Source organism: Taudactylus pleione, unplaced genomic scaffold (genome assembly GCF_031769625.1).
Source record: "Taudactylus pleione unplaced genomic scaffold, aTauple2 ptg000019l, whole genome shotgun sequence".
In the NCBI taxonomy this organism is placed as follows: domain Eukaryota; kingdom Metazoa; phylum Chordata; class Amphibia; order Anura; family Myobatrachidae; genus Taudactylus; species Taudactylus pleione.
The window spans coordinates 25,682,882-25,706,828 of NW_028284421.1; the positions used below are offsets into that span (position 1 = coordinate 25,682,882).

The 23,947-nt window shown below is 40.8% G+C and overlaps 1 protein-coding gene across 4 annotated transcripts in view; it reads right to left on the bottom strand.

Annotated features, from left to right (window-relative positions):
- The window catches only part of PTPN9 (protein tyrosine phosphatase non-receptor type 9), a 65,134-nt gene that overhangs the window by 1,493 nt on the left and 39,694 nt on the right, over window positions 1-23,947 (bottom strand). For 2 of the 4 annotated variants that reach the window (XR_015869733.1, XR_015869731.1), the window contains exons 10-14: window positions 16,432-16,510; window positions 16,204-16,354; window positions 15,435-15,642; window positions 15,010-15,242; window positions 6,327-6,406 (exon numbers count right to left, since the gene is read on the bottom strand). Coding sequence is in view for 1 of the 4 variants with exons in the window: in XM_088446192.1 (XP_088302318.1) it covers window positions 15,076-15,242; window positions 15,435-15,642; window positions 16,204-16,354; window positions 16,432-16,510 (605 nt within the window). In the remaining 3 variants the exon portion in view is untranslated. Of the gene's footprint in view, window positions 1-6,326; window positions 6,407-13,172; window positions 15,243-15,434; window positions 15,643-16,203; window positions 16,355-16,431; window positions 16,511-23,947 lie in introns of those variants that run through there. The other 2 variants (XR_015869732.1, XM_088446192.1) reach the window with 2 other exon arrangements.

Sequence of the window (23,947 nt, forward strand, 5' to 3'; positions counted from 1 at the left end):
TATAGAGGATCAGTGTCAAAACTGGATTATTGGCTGAGACAAGATCAGTTTAAAATTGAAGCGTGCGCGACGCCATCTTGCAAATGGCAGCTAGACTCCATTTTAGAAACAAGAATCTTCAAGACGCCATTTTGTGACCAGCGTCACTTTAAGTTACAACTCAGGAGCTAAGAACAGATGCCAATGTTTTTGTTAATCTACCAAGGGCAACTGGAAGAACAAGCTTCCTGAGTAAAAGTAAATAGAATAGACAATGGGTATTTTTACATACAAATTGGGAATCCCTGGATGCAGACAAAGTATAGTTGTGGCAATTGTAATATAATTCAGGCATTGATCTACACAATTGGATTTGTCTGAATCCTAAACAGGTCTTAGCCCCACACACAGACAGGATGGCCCCAACTTCACAGCTTGATTTGGTAACACAGTTCACACAAGAGTCTGGGAGAACAAAAGAGCTTTTTCCTTTGAACACAGGAAAGGTGGGCGCCTGCTGACAGAGGGCATGTGGAACTACCATGCTCAGCAATCCACACTGCTGGATGTTCACTTCGTGTATGAGAAATTATGCACTTAAATCTCACTCATTAATAACTAGTGTCCTTATATCAAACCCCGAATACCCACACATTATATATTCACACATAAGGTTCAATAAGCTTTAAAGTGTATGATTTAAGTTGGTTCAGTTAGATTAAATACTGAGAAATAAAGAGATTTGATAACTAAGGTATTAAACATGCTAAACAAGTCATGTTTGGTCTTGTACTGATGCGTATTCTTTTTACAGTATTCCGGTGTTATCGGTGGGGAGGTCGCATCATGCAAACTCGAGTTATGGATCACAGAACCTACAAGCAACAAAATGTATATTTCAGGAACAACTGTTAGGATGTTGCAGGGGGCGTAAAGAGAAAGATCCCCAGCTGTTAGAGGCAGGGAGAGTCTATTTGAACCAGCCTGTTAAACGTGCTGTAACAGATGCTTCTCCCCTGGGAACCAATGACACCAGCAACAAACTTCCCTATTGTCCTGTTTATTCTGGGGGGGTATAAATATGTGTGCACGAACGCTGGTTCTCAGTCTTCGTGCTGAACGCTGTATGACTAGGGGTCTCTTGCTGATGCCTATCTCCGGGTCCGGAAGCGCCTGCGTATGTATACTGTACTTGGGTCTGTATAATTTCCTTTTGCACCTAAATTGTGTCTAGATTAATTGCATGTAACTGTCCGAACTTTTACCTGAATAACACTTGTGCTTTGGAACCACAGATTCCACATCTAAGTCTTTATTTACGGTATGACTGCGTACGCAAATTAGCGTCATCCTTAGAAGGTATAGGCAGGAAATTAGAAGGTATAGGCAGGGGTATATAGAGGTTCATTTTAATATCGTCACCAGGGTCACAGTCATTAGATGCGGCAGTAGGGCCATTCTGCCTGAGCTGAATGTTTTTATTTTAGATGTGGGCACCATTCTAGAGTATTAGAGCAATTCTGGGAGTCTGGGGGAGCAGCAGAATAACCTAGCACTGCCCTGGACATATATGTACATATTGGGCTCTTTAGCAGCACATCCCTAACAGTGAATGTTTTCCAGATCTCCTAGTTGGTGCACAGGTTATTTATTACTGGATGATTCATGTTAAAAGATCCACAGGTGGTGCTAATTATTTCATTTGTGATACTGAAAAGACTATGCATCACTAGTAAAATTCTATTATATTACTATTTCTATTATGGTCATGGTGTGGGCTGGGGAGGGGGGTTTCCAGGCAGACGGAAACCCCCTTGCGTTTGCCTATGTGGGGTGCATCTTATAGTACAATCAATTAGATTGACTATATAAATAATTTAAAGTGATGCAAGGCAATGGAAATTGAAAACACTCACCAGGTTGTGAAGAAATATAAACTTTTAATATGCCACCGTCATATCCATGCAGGTAGCCAGCTCAATTGTTGCTCAATACAGATGCCACATGCCGATGTTTTGGATCCTGAAGATCCTTTATCCAGGCAGACCAACAGTAAACAACTCAGCATCAGGGTCTGAGGGTCATCACAGAATGCATCAACAGCAGCACATGTGAGCAGCCAATAGGGATAGTCACGTGACATGTCAGTCACAGGGGCAGTGCACTGCGGTCCCAACACTGAAGGCTCCGCCCCCCTACCCCCGAGTGCTGGAACTCGGATCCAAGGGTTTCCAAAAACAAACAGATATTTCTAGTTGTGGGTGGCTCCCTGCCATGCTCCTTGTTATGTTAAACACGCACTCCCCTTACGACAGTAGAAGCGCTATAGGCCCCGTCCTCCCATGTTAGAGGGAGGGGCTTAAAGTCAGTGGGGCCCACCGGGGAATACCCCGGCTCCCCGCCATGCCAGTCCAACACTGTGGTACTGGCATACTTCATTTAATAGAAGCAAGGATGAATGGAAAAATGTACTGAGACATTCTTGATAAAAATCTGCTGCCATCTACCAGGATGCTGAAGATGAAATGAGAGTGGACATTTCAGCAAGTCATCTGTTCCTGCACGGAGGAAAGCACCCGGTCCACAGACTCCCTTAGCGTGGCCATGCAAATACAGCAGACCGTGTATACTAATAGGTGCTACATTCTATCTGCTCATTTGGATTGAGGTAACAAGTAATTATATTTATGGTCCTTTGTATAAAGAAAATGACTTATTTCAAGGAAAATATCAGTGTCGCCTTCTTCACTCAAAAGAAGGTACCAAGAAATAAGAGGAAAACGGGGCAATAGGGGAAGGAAATTACAAAATAAGACACCTGTAGCCATAGACCAGTGATTCCCAACCTCGGTCTTCAAGGCACAATAACAGTCCTGGTTTTAGTGATATCCATTGGTCAGCACAGATGGATAAATCAAAATAACTGAGGTTCTAATTAAGTCAGCTATGCTCAAGTATGGTTATCCTTAAAACCTGGACTGTTAGTGTGCCTTGAGGACCCTGGTTGGGAACCCCTGCCATAGACCATAAGTCTAAGGTAACTTTTAATCTTTCTCATCACAACCTTACTCAACCAGAAATATCTTTGTTGAAAAAGGCATTTGAAATGTACTCCCAAGACTAAATTTAATAAGTTTGAGACTTTTATTAACTTAAATAAATATGTATGAAAATGAACATTAAAAAGACACTTTACCCCAAAAGAAAACACTATCATATCCAATTTTAATGTTTCCAAGTCTGGGTTAAAGACAAAATCCAAGTACTTTCTCCTAGAATCAAAGGGTAACCACATAAGCATATTTTATGATATTGTGAAGAGATCTGGAACCCATTATTTGAATTAACATGAGAAATAGTTAAATAGAAGCTCTCAAGAACTTACAAAAGAACATTGATATAGTTATTAAGAAAACTGACAAGGGGAAGGGAGGAGGGGTTTGGTCATCATAGATCACCCAGTTTATGTTAAAGAAGTCAATAGACTTAAGTGACAGTAAATCACACGACATCTTACAACATAATCCTGCTGATAAGTATTTGGACAACATGAAACAAATAGTAAAAAGGTCTAGGTAACAATATCCTGCATAAGGTTGAATACTTGTTGACATCAAACCCCATAATCCCAATTTTTTATTTCTTTACCAAAACTATTAATCCCTAATAGACCTGCTAGGAAGGCTATTCATTGCAGCAATCTACTCTGACTTCACATCCTTCGTAGTATGTAAATAACACAAGTCTACGATGAAAAAGCTTTTTTTAACGAATTTATGTGATACTTATAGATTTTTGGCTTCTGAACACGAAAATGACTTCCGATTTTGCATATCACATCACCTTTTTTTTGCAAAACGTGTATTTATAAATGAGTAATTTTTTTCATATTCTTTAAAGTAATAAATGTATTCTGCCTACATTTATTATAAAACATTGTCTTAAATGAATTCAGTCGGTAGTATAGAATGTTACAATTCAGTTCTCATCATAAAACTTCCCCCGCCCAGTGCCAGAGTAAGGTCCACATGTTTTGGAACTGATTGGATATGCAAGACACAACTGGTTAATATGTGGAGATAACAAGCAGAAAAATTACTCCGGCGCTTGATATTTAAAAATGAATATATATAAAAAATTTAATTTGAATGAAAAATCTCAGCTGCAGAGAGTTTGAATGAGTCTGTGAAAAAACTCACCCTAATTAGAAACACAAGAAGAAAATAGCGTTGGTCACGTTTCTCAAAGAGAAAGCCCCCGGTGTATATAGGGGCAAAACGCATCAGAGGGATCCCCAGTCACTTCGTTTCAGTCCAGGATATCCAGCAGCTATTGACCCGACCCGCCCAGGATGCTGGTGTGCCAACCACGTGACCAACGCTATTGTTACATTGTTGTCTTCACAGCTGCTGCTACATTGCAGGATGCTTCTATAGTGGAGGGCAGGCTGGTGCCGTCACCAAGTTCAAGGCTTGTCACAGCCAGTGCTTAACAAGAAGCCCTGTGGACTCTGAGCACACTAGCGGGGTGAGCATAATCAAGCTGCTGGTCTAGAACTGGCCTGTTCACTGACTGACTACTCTCACGGGACGTTTACCGTGTATATAACTCATTATTTGCACATGAGGAGGATTAATTACCTGTTTGACTAGCAGGATAAATTCCTTACTAACAGTTCTATTGTATGCTGGAATATGGACTGCATCAGGACATTTTAACTAAGTGCTATTGTTATTAAACAAATTGAGATATATTTAACATAATCATTATATGTGGTGCTGTGTGTTATAAGTAGGGATGTGCAGGCTCGGATAGGTTCGAGTTTGCACGTTGAGTTCGGATTTTTCCCTCCAAAAAAACGGAACTTATAAAGAGGCAAAACGTCATCTTGCATGGACGAACATCATCATTCCTGGACAAAAGTCCAGGAATGATGATGTTCGTCCATGCAAGATGACGTTTTGCCTCTTTCTGAGTTCCGTTTTTTTGGAGGGAAAAATCCGAACTCAACGTGCAAACTCGAACCTATCCGAGCCTGCACATCCCTAGTTATAAGTAATTTAAGCAATTGCAATTGATATTCAAGTTATCTCAAGATGGGATCTACCATATGCATTATGTGATATATTTATTTTCTATTATTATGTATATGATTAAATATGTAATATGTTTTATTGATCGAGTCCTGAACAATTTTTACACAAGTATTGGTTGCGGAGGTCTATCTGCCATTTCACATATTGTGGTTTATTTTTACTAGCGCAGAGGTTCATATATATTTTTCTATATATATTTTCTTAATATGTGGAGATCTTAACATTTTATGCATGGTACTTGGCCAGCAACAAGGTTACACTACATTCCCATGCTTTCTCTGTTAATGGTATAGCAGAGCTAAAATTTTACATTGGAAAAAAACAATTGGCCAGCTCAAAAAAGTTTAGAAATTGGAAACAATGTCATCATCAAATCCAGTTTAGCAGATCCAAATAAAGTTTTACTTCTACCTCTACATATAAAATAATTTGTAAAAGCACTGCCTAGAGATGGAGAAACTTTCAAATATCTTTGCACCAAATTCCCTAACCTATCTGATACTAATCTAAACTGAAGGAATGCATTTTTACAGGACCTGACATTAGAAAGTTAATAAAAGATGAACATTTTGTGTGTGTAATGAATATTGTGGAACTTTTGGCGTGGACTTCGTTCAAGCAAGTGATTTCAAAATTTTTAGGCAATGTCAAGAATCCAAACTACAAAGAAATTGTCAGGGAAATGCTTAATAGTTACAGAAACCTTGGCTGCAATATAAGTCTAAAGGTCCATTTTTTTTTATAATTCCCATATTGAGCATTTCCCGAATAATCTTGGAGACTACAGTGAAGAACAGGGTGAACGGTTCCACCAAGACGTTTAAGATGTAGAAAGAAGATACCAGGGTCATTGGGACATCAGCATGATGGCTGACTACTGCTGGATGATACACAGAAAAAGCTTATAAGCAAAAAGCGACAAAACAAAGTTTGAATACAAAAAAAAAATGTTATTAACAATTTTTTCAATAATTATGGTTTTGTTTCTATTATTGTTTGATTTTATTGTTATTTTATTATGTAATTAAGACAAAAACACACTGATATCATCTACACTTCATCGTATTTCACAATAAATATGTCAAAACCAATTAAACTTCTTGTTTTTTCTTAAAAATGTATGTAACCCCCTTATAGGTAAATGTGCTGTAGTAAATTTTTTAATATACTATTTCCTGATGTACATAGGAGTATAATTAAGAATATAAAAGTATTATTAAAAAATATTTAAATACCTTAAATTTCACAGACCTGTTTAATTCTTTACGTAAATATGTGAAAAATCTTCCTTTATATCTCAAAGACACCATCAGTGCATTACTTTATTCAATCTGAAATGGGAGGAATCATTTATATCGGTCACAATTGATGTGCAAAGTATGTACATCTGCATTGAACACTAGAAAATAATACTTGGATATCGATTGATATTTTCAGAACCCATAAAGATTTTATTTGTGATTTCATAGCTTTTATTTTGAGCCATATATATTTTAAAATCCGGGATACATTTAATTACAGATTTGTGGCACTGCTATGGGGACAATTTTTGACCCTACCTTTGCTAACTTTTTTATGGGATGTTGGGAAGAGAAGTTTATTTATAACAGCAACCCACCATTGTCATCTTAAATTTGTAGAAAAGATACACAGATTATTAACACTGTACTCATTCTGATATATGATGTAATCCATGTACATTTTATTAATTCTTATATAATGCTTTTGCTTCTATAATAATAAAAAGATACATAGATTACATTTTAATTTTCTGGGAATGTGATAAAGCCACCTTTTATTACTTTTTAGAATATATTTCTGCTAACAATTTTAATCTAAACTTCTAATACCAACAAGACAGCCATCAAATTTCTTATGAATGAAACAGGAGGCTTGATTTGATAATTTTGTATGTTTATTTTATGTTTATTTTATATGATTTTATTTTTATCTATTTATTACTAATGAAAATTAAAAATGTAGGTTAATATTATTAATTATGTTGACATTAAAATTGGTTAAAGAGATATATGTTTGAGAGATAGAATGGATTTCCATCTGTGAACAAACAGGGAGAATCTGCAGTGCACAAGAAATAAGACCCAGGTGCTGCAGATCAATTAATTAACTAATGAGACCCTAGATGAATATAAGGAAACATTATGGACCTCCAGTCTTGAGAATGTCCCGGCATTTCATGGGATGAAATGCGTTGACTTTTATACCCTCCAGTCACTTATTTTTCCAGATACATTGCAGTTGCCGGTGCCAATTCAAGAGCATGATACCAAATTGCCGGGAACGGCAATTATAGTGGTCTCATTTAGCCGCTTATATTGCCTCCTTCTACTGCCAGATTCCCTGCACGGAAATTACTCATGGTCCAAGAGAACGTTACCAGCAGCAGTCTATCATTGCTGCAAACAGCGTGTCCTCCTTCCAGTCCACCATAAGTCATCTGTTCATGCACGGAGGAAAGCACCCGGTCCACAGACTCCCTTAGCGTGGCCATGCAAATACAGCAGACTGTGTATACTAATAGGTGCTACATTCTATCTGCTCATTTGGATTGAGGTAACAAGTAATTATATTATTTAAGCTGTGGGGACAGTGAGATTATAACTGGGATGTCAGTTAAACTATTAACAGCTGCTAACTATACAAACTGCTTGTTTATTCATCTATACTAAGAGAACATTGGAATTGCAACATATTCGTTACTATGTTTTCTAAATAGCTAAATTATGGATTCCCTGGTATTAACCCAGCATCTCAATGAGACTTGGACTTTTGATTATTTTTTTATATACAGCAACAGAGTTCTTTTTACAGTGTCCTACATTTACTTGTATGTGTATTTTTGTTATATTTGAGATATTATTGTTCTTATGAATTAGGCTGCTATATTAAATAACTGGTTATTTGATTTGAATTTTTTTTTACTTGCATATGTTTATTAAACGTATCTATTGGTGTACTAATAAACAAGCCTACTGTGTCTGAATAGAGATCAAACCTCAACATATCTATTTAAATTGTATGGAATGCAAATTATATATCACCATGCGCAGTAATTAATGTTTTTAGATTTTTTTCTCTTTGTATATTTAGGGTCCTAACTATACCCCTATTACTTGCAGCAGGTGTTATATATTTACATTGTCGGTATATATTATTAGCACCGGGAAGCGTAGTGTTTATCACTACAAGATTCTCTCTTTTTTTTCCTCTATCAAATTTCTGGACCTCATCTTGACGAAAGAAGATGATAAAATTATCACTAACAGCTATCCCCACTTTAAAAACAGCTATGACAAAAAGTGTAAAATTAATATCTCAATATCAATATCATCGTATCAAGCGCAATTGCAGCACACAAGAAACTTTCAATGAACAACTCAAAATTTACACTGAAAAATGTTTTTTTTTGGATAAAGTAAATTATTAAACATGCAGAATTGTACAAGTTTTTGCAGCTCATACAGAAAACAATAGCAAATAGCATTAAATCCACACCAGATATATAAATATCAAAATAACAGTCCATAGCAAATGGCAATACTTTGCTAGTACCCAGTGCAAAAGTGTTAAGAATATAAAACCAATCTGAATTAGTTGACATCATCCTCTGAGTGAGCTACTTTAATATCTTATACACAATTTCAAGTTTGCAAATTTTATAAAAAAAACCCCTAACAAACTAAAGAGAAAAAAAAAAGAAACCTTCATAGATAAATAGAGAAGTGTACCACACTAGCATTAACCATACAATTTCAAATATACCCGTATAATTAATACGCTACATGGAATGAACGGTGGCTACATAGGTAGATTCCAACCATCTAGACCATATTCGCTCAAATTTAGACATAGCCTTACGAGTGAGATACATATAGTGCTCGTTCTCCACTGAGACAATCACCAGCGCATTCCCAGTTAACAAATCAGGACCAGATGAGGCCAACCATAGTTTAGGCAATGCACATAGATTAATAGTATATTGGGCATCACAACAATTAAGCTCATCATCCTCCCTAGCACCTACAATGCAAAATTTTGGTGTAAGCAAAAGAGGACTGCTAGCATTGGCAGATTTCACCAGTCCAGAATAACTGAACCACAGAACACTCCCAAAGAAGATGCCAGAAGGATTCTTGTGAACCACCACACTTGGGACAGTGATAGGATATTCGGCCACCAAATCGCATTAAACTAAGCGGAGTCAAGTATGTTTTGTGCAACAGAGACAACTGGATCTGTTGACATCTAATAGACGTGGTCACTTTACAGGGAAATTCCCAAGCTGCATCCCATTCCTCATCACTAAAGGGTCCCAGTATATCTTCCCATCGACTATGCAATACAGATAGAGCCTCTTTGTAATGAGAGGTTAATATAATGGAATACGTAAGGGAGACAGATTTCACTTAAATTAATCACTTAATTTTTTTACTGGAGAGGAAGTAATAGTTGGGGAGGCCATCTCCAAATGGAGTGTTTAGGGTGTGACGGATTTGCAAAATCTATAAAAATAAGAAGTCGGCAAGTCATATGTAGGAATCAATGAAATCGGCCTATATCCATCAGGGATCCGAGGATCCTTCCCAGGTTTTGGCAAGACAATAATAATGGCTTTGGATATAGAGGATGGAAATATACCACCCCCATATAAATCATTAAACAATGACAGCAATCTGGGGACAAACATACCATCATGCTATCAACCTACATATGAAAATGATGATCAATATCACATTTCGTATGATTGATTAATCATACAGCTGACTATAATCCTACAAAATCCCTGACTTTGTGCAAGTGTACCTAGCAGAATTAATGATGTTTTGAAGGCAAAGGGTGGTCACACCAAATATTGATTTGATTTAGATTTCTCTTCCGTTCATTCACTTTGCATTTTAATTGATAAAAATAAATTATTAACACTTCTATTTTTTAAAGCATTCTTACTTTGCAGCATTTTTTCCACACATGCCTAAAACATTTGCACAGTATTTTATGTGCCCTGAAGTGATGGACTCTTTGTTATAAACTATGTTTGAGGTTAGATTACTTATTTATTATGTATACTACTACATAAATATATCAGAAATGTTCATGACGTCACTGGAAGGGAGGACACCAAACCGTATCCCATATGTTTTAAAATTCCTAGTTCTATTTTGCTATAAAAAAGTGCGCCATCCTCATTATGGCTATCCCCATGAAGACGTCTGAGTAACAGACAAAACGCCTTTGGGCCTGAGATCTTACACCTGTACCCCTTAATGGCCATATAAGCACTACTATTATATATTGCTGTACATTTGCTACTTACTATAGGTCCTGTTTTCATTTAATAAATATTTTTTCTTTAACCAGAGATCATTTTTGTGCATTGGGTATGGATATTGGGACAAATTGTTCCTATTAGACCCAAGTTGGTTCAACTCACCAATACTAGCACTTATTTATGTTTAATTCATGATTTTAAGCAATACACACTATGTTATATCTTTGTCGTTGCAAACAATGAATTAGGACAAGCAACGTTAGTATATTTGATTTTTCTCTAAGTTTTTATTGTTCACTACACTTAAGGCCGACAACAGATATCTTGGGGCCTAGTACACATGTTTTTGGGCCCCCCTATCCCCTCCCGGTAGGTACATGCAGGTCGGCATTTGGCTCATCCCCTGTGTCTCTCCATTCTTTGCTTGAAAAAGGTTCCTTGAAGAGATCCGAAACGCGTTGCAATAAGGTGAATACTTGAAGACCAGGAGGGAGGCAGTTTGGGAACCCAATTACGCTCTTTGGACCTAACACACTATCTGCGGTGGTGCCGAGCAATTGAGGCCCGGGACCCATTGCTTAATTAGCATTTGCCCACCGCAGCACCTTGTTCGGGTGAGAAGCCTTTTGTGGAACCCTTTTCTCCTCCATGTAATATTATGTGACCATTTCATGTTTTGTTGTATATAATTTTGAATAAATTGATATCATTTTATACTGTGGGATGAGTTATTAATATATCCCGATTATAAAGAGGTGTATTTACAATCAGCGCTATCAAGGTACTTAATATTTACACAAGTCAGCAGGTGGCAGAGGCAAGGGGGACACATGAACTGGGCTCTTGAAATTCCTGAGGGGACTGGGCCCCTCGGAATCTCGGGGCCCGGTACAAGTGTCCCCTTGTCGCCGGGCCTGGCTACACTATCAAGCACTTTTAGGAGCTCCTTTTCCTACACTCTTATTCATTTAACTTTCAGCTGCGACTCACCACCGCAGTTATTGGTTGGGAGCAGCCACCCATTATATTAGGGAAGTGTAATTTGTTGATATAGAAATCAGGAGGAAGAGTCTGCATACTCCAAGCACATTGCCAGCCATTTGGACTCTGTGGACCTTTTATTTTAGCTTTTGGGCATTTGTTTGGATGTAAATTCTTGTTGGATTTCTTTATCAACTTTTGTCCCGGTGATTACAGAGGAGGAGGATCTGGAGGCTTCTTCCTTTATGTGGATGTGGCTGCCTGTTACAATCTGCCTTGTGTGGGGAGTGCAAAACTCAGAACGGATTTTTATACTGTTCTACAGAAGTATGCACAATATATATATTGGGGCTACCTACCCCATAAAAATTATTTCACCTTCATTTATTTTTTCAATCACTTTGTTTTTTTATTATTATTTTTTATTAAGATGGTAAAAAACTATTGCTAGTTTCTTTTATATTTTATATCATAATTCACAACACGAAGGAGCATTTTCTATGTGACAAGAACATCATCCTTTAAGGAAAGTAGATGTTTGTTTCTTTTTTTCACACTATTATTTGTTTTGCGCCGTGTTAATCCCACTACAATATTATTTGCTATAACTCGTAGATCTTATTTGGGGAACTAGGAAGCAGCACAGGCCTGCTTTCCGACCAAGAGCGCCAGCAGTAAACCTAAACAATTTTTTTAACAGAATCAGAAAATAGTTTGGTCAATTCAGGCTACTAGAAAGTCAGGGAATGCAATTAAGATCCAGACACCCGGAATCCCGATCGCTGAAAGAACACCGGCGACGGCATCCCAATCATAAGGAGACCGGGGAAAGGTAAGTATCGGCCACAGAGGGGAGGGGGGGGTGCAGGAAAGGAGGGTTAGGGGGTAAATAGGACAGGGGAACATTACTCACCGTTCCCCTGTCGGGATTTGAACCATTGGGATGCCACTGTCAGTGTACTGACAACCGGCATCCCGTCCATTGGTATTTCATACAGATTCCTAAAGTCAGTTGAAGCAAGTAATATACATTTCAACAGCACAGTACATGTGTGTGTGTATATGCGCATCTATCAATAGACATATAAAACACAGAACATTAAATTACTATGCCTATATTTTTGTAAGGAATAAAAAATAACTAAATAAACAATCAAAATCGACTGTCCATTAGTCTAATTTTTCTGGGAACACATTTGGAAGGATATATTGATCACGGATCCTTCTTTGCCCAACTTTAGTCCTAAAATCTGTCTATTTGCTCTTGACCTAGAAGAAACACATTGATTAATATTATATTGTTATATTATGTGTCTCTCCACACTGGCCAAGATCCTGGTTTTCAACTGATCCCCCTGACCCGCTTAAATGGCGAATCTTCGTGAAAGATGTGATTAAATACGAAAACAATATGTCTAAATTTCATGATAAATGGGATAGATGGTGTCATTCAAGGTTGGGCAGAATGATTGCTGCTGCCACGGCTATAGAACTATTTATGCTGTGGGTGTAATATGCTTGGACAGGTCTGTGCTAGAGCTGTTGCCACTATTATCTATTTTTTTATTTTATATATCATAGCAGTGTACTGGTATTTTCCATTACTGATGTCTATGTCAATCTGTTTATATATTGTTGTTCTTTTTACCATTTGTCTGCCGAGTTATATATACTGTTTGTTGAAAAGATGTGCTATACTTTGTTGTTGATGTTGTATGCTTTTATGCTGTATTATTATGTAATTGATGACTTCCGTATTGTTTAAATTAAAAAAAATAAATAAATCTATAAAGAATACAGAAATAAAAAAAAAATAAACAATTAAATCAGGGATACTTTTTAATATAATGTGGTGAACAATTGCATAGACATTCAAATATATATTTTTTATACAATTTCAGAGTCTTCCACTTTAGAACCTACAAAGAGACCTACGTAACAAGACATCCATCCAATTGAAAAAATAAAGTTTCACACATTTTGTAATCTATACAAAGCATAAAAATACTTTACATATGAAGCTTTTTAAACGTACAATTATATAAAATGTTGATAACCTGCAGGAGAGAAATTATGTTTAGGTTAGAGATGATAATCTTGGTGCTGTGCTCTATGGGAAATGAGGCTAGATGTTGGAGGAGTGACATGTTTGGTCCGGCTTTCTCTCTTATACGAGTACCAGCTACAAATACTTTAAGCATGGTTGTGTCTAGTAAGAGGTAACTGTACGATTTCACAATGATTGCAACATGTAGATATACCAGGTGAAAGTTATACAGGTCATACTCCCATCTACCAAGGAACATAGAACAGGAGGATACAGGCTGGACCACCATGGATGACATAAGAAATTCAGACCTTAGAATTGGTCCTTGCATATATTCACATAGATTTTTTTTTCTTTTTTAAATTGCTGTACAATTTGATTTTTTTTTCTTCATTCACATAATTTGGATTTTGAACAATTAAATATTTTTTATATATTTTTAATACGTTTTAAAATGTAGCTGTAATAGATATATTTTATCTTGTTCGAGATCATATGTAACAGCTAAGCTTAACATATACTTTGGGGTTTTAATGATTGTGGGAATTTGTCCTGTGTACCTTTTCCAGTTACAAAACAAATGGTGATGACCCTGACATTGTTTAAAAAAAAAAACAAATGGCATATAAATTATTGTATGCATATATATATTTCACATGTAGGTATTCATAAACAAGTTTAAATACCTGTACATTTATATACAAATAATAGAACTAATAAGGACTGCAGTCTGTTAACAGGATAGTAAATGTCCTTATACAAATCAACCTTCCTTACTTTATAATTGCAAGGGTTTTACATCTCATTGGCCCATGAAATATATACGATTATGTAACTAAATTACTTTATGAATCTATAGCTTTTATGATGTGTATCATCTAGTTGAAACCAATACAAATCATATGGTATGTGATTATGGCTACATGAGAAAAGCGTTCTGTCCCTCTCTATAGCACTGTATGTAATATCTGGTTTGGAGGTACTGTATAACGGTTGGCTGCACACACTGGCTCCCCAAATAAAATATATCATAGGAGATGTACTTGACAGAAATGGTTACAGCATATCCATTACACTCAATGCAGAGATCGATGCTGTGTATTACATTGGGGTGTACATGTATCCCTTATCGCTAAGTCATAACATGTGAACCAGAAGTTATGGGTTTCTAACACATTCTGGAGGATAGACAAGGTCTGTACAATGAAGACAATGAGTAATTAACACTATTGCCATCCACTATGTAGTACACTGTTTTATGTAAATGTATGGATTTTATGTAATGCAGGTGTATGATGATTAATATATAATCTGATAATAATTGGTATTGATGTATACTGTCCAAGCTTATGTGCTTAATGTACACATGCATATATTTAAACAGTTATATAATATCCCTATCTTAATTGAGTATACAGTATGCTGGGTACGTTGTATTCTGTTATGGAATACTTGTACTTTATAGTGGTTATGTGAAAGTGCATAGAGTATAATGCTGCTGTGCAATTCCTAGTTACAGTCAGTTTGTATAATATTATTGCTTCTGCCTAAGAGCCATCGATGGGGATGTCTTACTGATTTTGCAGTATCCAAAGGTAATGAGGACTCCTGCAAACCTTTATGTTGGTCCTCGGATCCTTCATGCAGGAAATGCCACAGGTGGGCATGCCAAGGTACTGGTGTCAGCTAGCAAAGTGCTCGAGGATGGCCATGTGACAGAAGTAGTACTGCTCCGGAGTCTGTATACTCAGGGCTCTCTGTTTACGCATTCTTCTAACTGTCTGCTGGATGCTCAGGGTACCCACATCTTCTATCTGGGATAAACAGATATCTAGAGTACAGAAAGTACCTGCAGGAAGAACAAAATTTAATTGTTTGGTCCTTTTTTTGTTAATGTTAAGAGTATTGTTTTTGTAGTTCTATTTTATCCTATTTAAGCACCCCTCAGCATGGACTATCCTACATGTATTACTTTATAGGAATCATTTCCATTTCATGCTCCCATCATGCAGCCACTGTGGTCCCCCCCCAGCTGACGTACCTGTCCTTCCGATGCCTGCGCTGCAATGCACCACAATGGGAGGACCACCTGCAGGACCTTTCCATTTATTTCCTAGTTCATGCACCAGTCTTCTCTGCTCTTTCTTCACAGCATCCCTAAAATGGATAAGAGCAGCTGCAGAACTGGGAACCCCAAAATCCGGCCAGCTCAAAAACTGCAAATGACTGATCTGTCGTGTTTCCCGAACCTGAGAGATGGAGCATAATAAGAGATGTGGACAGTTAGTTATTTGTATTGAAATTTATTGACATGGGCTATTCAGAAAATACTTTTGTGCTAACATAATATTTTCATTTTAAGATAAAAGAAATATTACTGAGCGAATACCCTGGAAAATGACCATATAAAAAATCAGATTATAATCTATATACTGTAGACAAATTGCAGAACAGACTTTGTTTATCATGCAGTAGGAATATCACTTTATATTCACCCAGGACTTGACACCATAGGCCACCTGGAAAACATGTGATCATTAACAATGCAATTACTGTACATTTTGTGGATTGCTTTTGAAACGCTTAGGGGTATATTTACTAAAGTGCGGGTTTTGAGAAGTGGAGATGTTGTCCATAGCAACCAATCAGATTCTACTTAACATTTATCTAGTAGCACCTTCTAGAAAATACCTAGAATCTGATTGGTTGCTAAGGGCAACATCTCCACTTTTAAAAGTCAGCACTTTAGTAAATATACCCCTTACAAAGGTCTGTGCAATGCGAGGGAGATACATATTATGTAGCTATACCTGGCGGATGCTGAGCTCCAAAGTACTCTTTCTGAAGTGCTGATGGCTCTCAGTGGTTATATTCCTGACAGTTATAGTGCCGTACAAAGCTGTGGACCCAGGGGACGGAGACCAATACTGGCCACATTTTCGATGGCTGCCCTCTTCAACTCTGCACAGGAAATGGATTTTAAATGAAGATACCCAACAACATGCTGAGCATTTACAGATATTATCCCAATAACTCACCGGGTGGTCATTACAATGACCAACACATTCTGTTCCCAAACCATTTGCCAGAAATCCTGGAATGTATTTTCCATGGGCCCTGAGTAGAAAGGCAGTTTGTAATTAGGAACTATAACAGTATAGAACATATAAGCATCCTACTGTATAACTATCTACTAATCTGCACCCATAACAGCTCCAGACTTTTCATCTTCATTATATACTATTGTAGTTGTGCTTATATATTTACCTGCATTTTTGCTCTCCATTACTACTGATGTGTCGGACAAAATCCAGACAATACTGACACATGAAAATCCTGACACGTTCAAATCCAGACACACCAAAATCCCAACGGTCAAAGGCCCTCATTCAGAGCCGTACGCTCTGAGCAGAGCGCACGCTCTGAATGAGGGCCGCCCTCCATAATTATGGAGCGACCTCCTGGACGCTCGTATAGCTGTGGGTCACCACCCACAGCCTATACGAGTGCAGTTTGATGGCCGCGATGGTCTTGACCATCGCGACCATCGCCACTGCGAGCCGGAGCCTGCGGTTGAGGTTTTCAACCGCAAGGGCCGGAGTGATTTTGGCTCTATCAGAGCCAAAATCACTCCCACTGACATCACTAGTGATGTCAGTGGGCCGGGTTCTGACGGTAGGCGTTCCCTTGGGAACGCCCCCGTCAGGGAGGCACGCCCACCAAAGGGGGCGTGCTGTCAATCAACATCGACAGCACGCCCCCTTTGATCAGACACAACGAGCGAAGGAAAGTCCTTCGCTCGTCGCGTTTGGCGCATACGCACGACGGAGCTCCCGCCGTCGTGCGCATGCGCAGTGCACAACATCGACCCACTTGCGAGCGGACAGCCGCTTGCGAGTGGGTCTGAATCAGGCCCAAAATCCCAACAAATGTTGGTAAGTATTTTAACCCTAAACCACCCCTCCCGCATCCTAACCATAACTCTCCCTTTTGGCAGCCTAACCCTAACCATCCCCCTAGTGCCTAACACGAATAATCATCATTGGGATCCATCTGTATTTTGACCAGTCAGGATTCTGCTTCCGCTATTGTGTCCCTCGTCAGGATCCTTGCCGCCAGGATCCTGACCACATCCCATTCTACCGCCTTTTTCCGCCTCTCACCTCCGTCCTTAGTTTCCTCTGCCTCCTCCACCCCAGGCTCCCTGCCACCCCTCTGGTACTCTCCCCTGCATCTCCCGTTACTCCATTTTCAGTCATTTCTCTCCAACCATGGTCCTGCTACCACACCACTAAGCCCTGCATGCTCCCTTCTCTCCCAGTCACCTCTCATGTCACACTAAATTTCCATCCTGCCAACCACCTGTATTTTGACTTCCTCGATCCCAAAGCTCTCTTCATATCCATGCGGAATGAGAAAGACTTCCTTGCACCGAGCATTGTCCTGACTACAGAGCTAGAGAAACTTTTGGCTCTTAAGAAGGATAACTCAAGAGCCATGTCGACATAGACAGACAAGTGAGGTCCAAGTATAGACAAGGACCCGGTGCTAATAGGTCCGGCCATATAGGAAGTGGAAAGGAGTATTTATGGAGAGACTCTGTAGATAGGTGAACTAGTGGCGCCTGGGCCAGGCTGGAGCTATCAGTATCACTGTGCCACCTTCCGGCTTGAATTTCCAGAAAACCCTTGGGAGGAGGATTCCATCGCACTGCCAGAACATCCACGATAGCTGCTGAGGGGTCTCTGGTCCTGGACCCAACTTGGGGACCTTGAGGTTGTGACATGTTGCCACGAGGTCTATGGCCCTCATTCAGAGCCGTACGCTCTGAGCAGAGCGCACGCTCTGAATGAGGGCCACCCTCCATAAAAATGGAGCGTCCTCCTGGACGCTCGTATAGCTGTGGGTCACCACCCACAGCCTATACGAGCGTGCAATTTGATGGCCGCGATGGTCTTGACCATCGCGACCATCGAAACTGCGAGCCGGAGCCTGCAGTTGAGGTTTTCAACCGCAAGCCCCGGAGTGATTTTGGTTCTATCAGAGCCAAAATCACTCCCACTGACATCACTAGTGATGTCAGTGGGCCGGCTTCTGACGGGAGGCATTCCCGTGGGAACGCCCCCATCAGGGAGGCACGCCCCCGGCACGCCCACCAAAGGGGGCGTGCTGTCAATCAACATCGACAGCACGCCCCCTTTGATCAGACACAACGAGCGAAGGAAAGTCCTTCGCTCGTCGCATCTGGCGCATGCGCACGACGGAGCTCCCGCCGTCGTGCGCATGCGCAGAGCACAACATTGACCCACTTGCGAGCGGACAGCCGCTTGCGAGTGGGTCTGAATCAGGCCCTATGTCTGGTAGGCCCCATTTGTTCACCAGGAGTTGGAATACATCTGGGTGAAGAGCCCATGCTCCTGCGTGTACATCCTGATGGCTTAGGAAGTCCGCTTCCCAGTTGAGGACTCCGGGGATGAATACTGCAGAGATTGCCAGGAGATAATGTTCAGCCCACATTAGGATGTGTGCTACTTCCCACATGGCTGCCCGACTGGATTTGGACCAGCCTACCCTGGAGAAGGTGTCGCACCAAAGTGAGCGCTCTATACACAGCTCGAAGCTCCAGCATATTTTTAGGCAGGTTACTTTCCTGAGTTGTCCATCTCCCTTGAAAAGTATGATAACCTGTCAACATGCCCCATCCACGAAGGCTGGCATCCGTAGTGAGAAGTTCCCAATTTAGAATCCAGAAGGGGTGACCCTCGTCAAGATGAGACATCTGCAGCCACCATGAGAGAGAAAGCCAAACCTCCGGAGAGAGGAGGATCATCTGGGACCTGATCCGAGGATACTATCTGTTCCACTGGGAGAAATTCAACTGTTGAAGGGGCCTGGAGTGGAACTGTGCGTATTCCACCATATCGAAGGTGGATACCATGGATCCCAGGACCTGCATTGCTGAGTGAATGGATACTCTTCGATTGCAGAGCAATTTGCGCACACACAATTGCAGTACTGAAATCTTGTCTGCTGGCAGAAAGATCCTTTGTACCTGGGAATATAGGAGTGCACCCAAATGTACCACCCTCTGTTTTGGAAAGAGGGAGGACTTTTTCTAATTGACAGGCCAGCCGTGTGCTTGCAGACAGGCAATGGTCAGCTGGAGGTGGCATTGTAAAACAGCCTGTGACTCACAAAATAAAGAGGTCGTCTAGGTATGGCAGGGTTCTGACTCCCTGACGCCTCAGGTAGGCCGTCATAACTGCTATTAACTTGGTGAAAACCCGAGGGGCCATTGACAGACCAAATGGCACTGCCTAAAATTGGTAATGTTGCTGCAGAACAGCAAACCGTAGAAATCGTTGGTGGGATGGCATAATGAGCACATGCAGATAGGCATCCTGAATGTCCAGGGAAACCATAAAATCCACACGTTCCATTGCCAGAACAGTAGCCCTTAGAGTTTCCATGCAGAACTTGGGCACTATGATAAACCCGTTGAGGGGTTAGAGATTCAGAATAGGCCGAAGACACCCATTCGGATTCTGAATCAAAAAGAGATTGGAATAAAAACCAGTTCCTCGATGAACTGAAGAAACAGGTATTACCACACCTGAACTTAGCAGGGAGTGAATGGTTTCCTCGAAGGCCTGGGTCTTGATGGGGTCTGATGGAAGACCTGTACAAAAACATTGCTGGAGGGGGCATCTAAGGAAAGGGAGAGTGTATCCACGAGAGACTACTTCTATACCTAGGCGTCTGTGGTTGTCCCCATCAGACGGAGGGTTTGTCGGCAGACAGTAGCTGGACGTCTAGACGCCCAAGGCGGCTTAGCTCTAGACTTGTTGGTCTTGTCTGAAGCAGGCTGCCTTGGAAAGGACTTTCCTTTTGTCGTACCTTGGGGACGAAAGGCCAAAAGGAAGACCTATTAGGCTTAGGAGTAGCTGCTGACGGCAAAAAAGCAGATTTTGAAGCTGCTAGAGTAGTCACTATCTTGTCTAATTCCGTGCCAAACAGTACGTTGCCAGAGGCAAGGATTCGAGGGATGTCTTAATTTCCGAGTCCGCTGTCCAGGATCATAGCCAAAGGACTCTGCGGGCGACTACCGACGTTGCAGAATCTAGGAGTCCAGTATCCAACGCAGCTTCTTCCAAATAAGAGGCTACCTCCCGAATATGGGAGATGAAGGCTAGTTGCTCCCTGGTAGCGTCCAATGACATGCTGTCTTCCAGTGCATTCATCCATCCTTCAACAGCCTTAGCAACCCAGGCTGCAGCCCTAGCTGGCCTAGTAATAGCGCCAGAAAACGAGTAAACAGACTGAAGACAAGTTTCTAGTTTTCTATCTGTAGCATCCTTAAGGGAGGATGCAGATGGTATAGGCAACGTTGAGCTCTTAACTAAACGTGCCACATGAGAATCCACCATAGGAGGGACTTCCCATTTAGTACACTCACCAGGTGGGAGAGGGTAAAAAGACGCCAGTCTTCTTGGAATCTGGAACTGTTTGTTAGGAATATTCCATGCTTCCCCATAAGCTTAGTGAGCTGTTCTGATTGAGGGAACTCAGCCTCACCACTTTTTGTCTTTTAAACACCGGGCTTTAGGCTTAGGAGCAGCATCCTCATCCTCTATTTTCAACATCCACTATCGAATGACGAGCCACCTCACCCGAGGGGAAGCCTGGAGGAGAACCGTGTGCATCATCTGCCTCCTCAGATGATGTGTCAGAATATGAAAGCAGGGCAGACTGAAAAAATACAGGCCGCCTATGTGCTTTGGTGACTACCGGTCTGTCCACCTGTAACATATCTTGCTGAAAGGTGGGAGACATTCTGGGTGGATATTGAAGCCGAGGAGCTGGGACTGACCACTGCATCTTCCCTGTTATGGCTTTCTAGGATTCATCGGCCCCAGATAGTTTCTTCTCACCCTGTAATTTCCCGTTCTTTAGCGGTTTGGGACTTAATCAATAGATGTTTTAAACTAGCTCCAAGCCCGTCCCCTTTGATACCATTATTCCATAACCCTGCATTCCCTCCAGGTTTATGCAAATCTTCCTCTACTGCCTGGTCATCGGGTAATATTTACTATTTAAATGATATCACCATAGGTACTAATTTTCTCCAATTTCCTGAAATTCGAGAAAAAGTAGCAATACCATCTAAAGATTTTTTTAGTTTTTACAAATTAGGCACTTCCACTCCAAAACCAGTCCGACACTGACTAGCAGACGCTTAAATTCTTTTGAGTCCATATGTTGGAAACGACCCTCTACCTGGGGTCTCAACTCTACTATTAAGTGAGGAAGTACGTCCTAATCGGTATTCTCATTAATTGGCGTGGGAGCAGGATTTGGGACACTATAGATGCTGAGGATTGGATGGAAATTTGGAACAACGCCGCCGCCAGTTCTATTTGCGCCAAAATCAAGGAAAATATTTAAAATTGGTATATCGATGGTATTATGTACCTTCCCATCTAAAAGTAATGTTTCCCGATGTTTTGGATAGGTACTGGAGGGGATGTCGGGGCAAAGGTACCTTTTTGCATATCTGGTGGACCTGTCCTAAACAAGCCAGTATATGGCAGGAGGTTGTCGGTCTCCTCTCGCTCCTCTTTGAGACAACTATTCCCTCTGATCCTCAGCATTTTCTCCTTACCTTGTACATGCCCACCCTATCCCGGCATCAGAATAAGTTGATCCGACATATCGTATCTGCTATGACCTGCCAAACTGCAGCTGACTGGAAAAATCCCACTCCTCCTATGCAGGCAATAATATCACATATTTGGTATGTCTGCAAGATGGAATACATGACCGCTATATTGTGTTACACCTCGAAGTCTTTCGATAAAATATGGTCCCTTGGTTGACATACCAAAACATTCCCTCCCCATTCAACGTTTAATTTTTTCTCTAACCCACTTACTTTGAGGGTCTCTTTCCTAATTAGAGTCCATCCCCCCTTCTGTCTTCTCATTTCCACCATCATCACACAACATATCTACTCTGCCCCTATTACCATCATCACAGAGCATATTCACCGTGCCCCTATCACCATCATCACACAGCATATCTACTCTGCTCCTATCACCATCACACAGCATATCTACTCTGCTCCTATCACCATCATCACACAGCAGATCCACCCTACTCCTATCATCACACAGCATATCCACCCTGCTCCTATCATCACACAGCATATCCACCCTGCTCCTATCACCATCATCATATAGCATATCTCCTCTGCTCCTACAACCATCATCACACAGCATATCCACCCTGCCCCATCACCATCATCACACAGCATACCCACCCTGCTCCTATCACCATCATCACACAGCATATCCACCCTACTCCTATCATCACAAAGCATATCCACCCTGCTCCTATCACTATCATCATACAGCATATCTACTCTGCTCCTATCACCATCATCACACAGCATACCCACCCTGCTCCTATCACCATCATCACACAGCATATCCACCCTGCTCCTATCATCACAGAGCATATCCACCCTGCTCCTATCATCATACAGCATATCTACTCTGCTCTTATTACCATCATCACATAGCATATCTACTCTGCCCCCATCACCATCATCACACAGCATACCCACCCTGCTCCTATCATCACACAGCATATCCACCCTGCTCCTATCACCATCATCACACAGTATATCCACCCTGCTCCTATCACCATCATCACACAGCATATCCACCCTACTCCTATCATCACAAAGCATATCCACCCTGCTCCTATCACCATCATCATACAGCATATCTACTCTGCTCCTATCACCATCATCACACAGCATACCCACCCTGCTCCTATCACCATCATCACACAGCATATCCACCCTGCTCCTATCATCACAGAGCATATCCACCCTGCTCTTATCATCATACAGCATATCTACTCTGCTCCTATTACCATCATCACACAGCATACCCACCCTGCTCCTATCATCACATAGCATGTCTACTCTGCTCCTATCACCATAATCACACAGCATATCCACCCTGCTCCTATAATCACACAGCATACCCACCCTGCTCCTATCATCACATAGCATGTCTACTCTGCTCCTATCACCATCATCACACAGTATATCCACCCCACTCCTATCGCCATCATCACACAGCATATCCACCCTGCTCCTATCATCACACAGCATATCTACTCTGCTCCTATTACCATCATCACACAGCATATCTACTCTGCCCCATCACCATCATCACACAGCATACCCACCCTGCTCCTATCATCGCACAGCATATCCACCCTGCTTCTATCACCATCATCACACAGCATACCCACCCTGCTCCTATCACCATCATCACACAGCATATCCACCCTACTCCTATCATCACACAGCATATCCACCCTGCTCCTATCACCATCATCATACAGCATATCTACTCTGCTCCTATCACCATCATCACACAGCATACCCACCCTGCTCCTATCACCATCATAACACAGCATATCCACCCTACTCCTATCACCATCACACAGCATATCCACCCTGCTCCTATCATCACACAG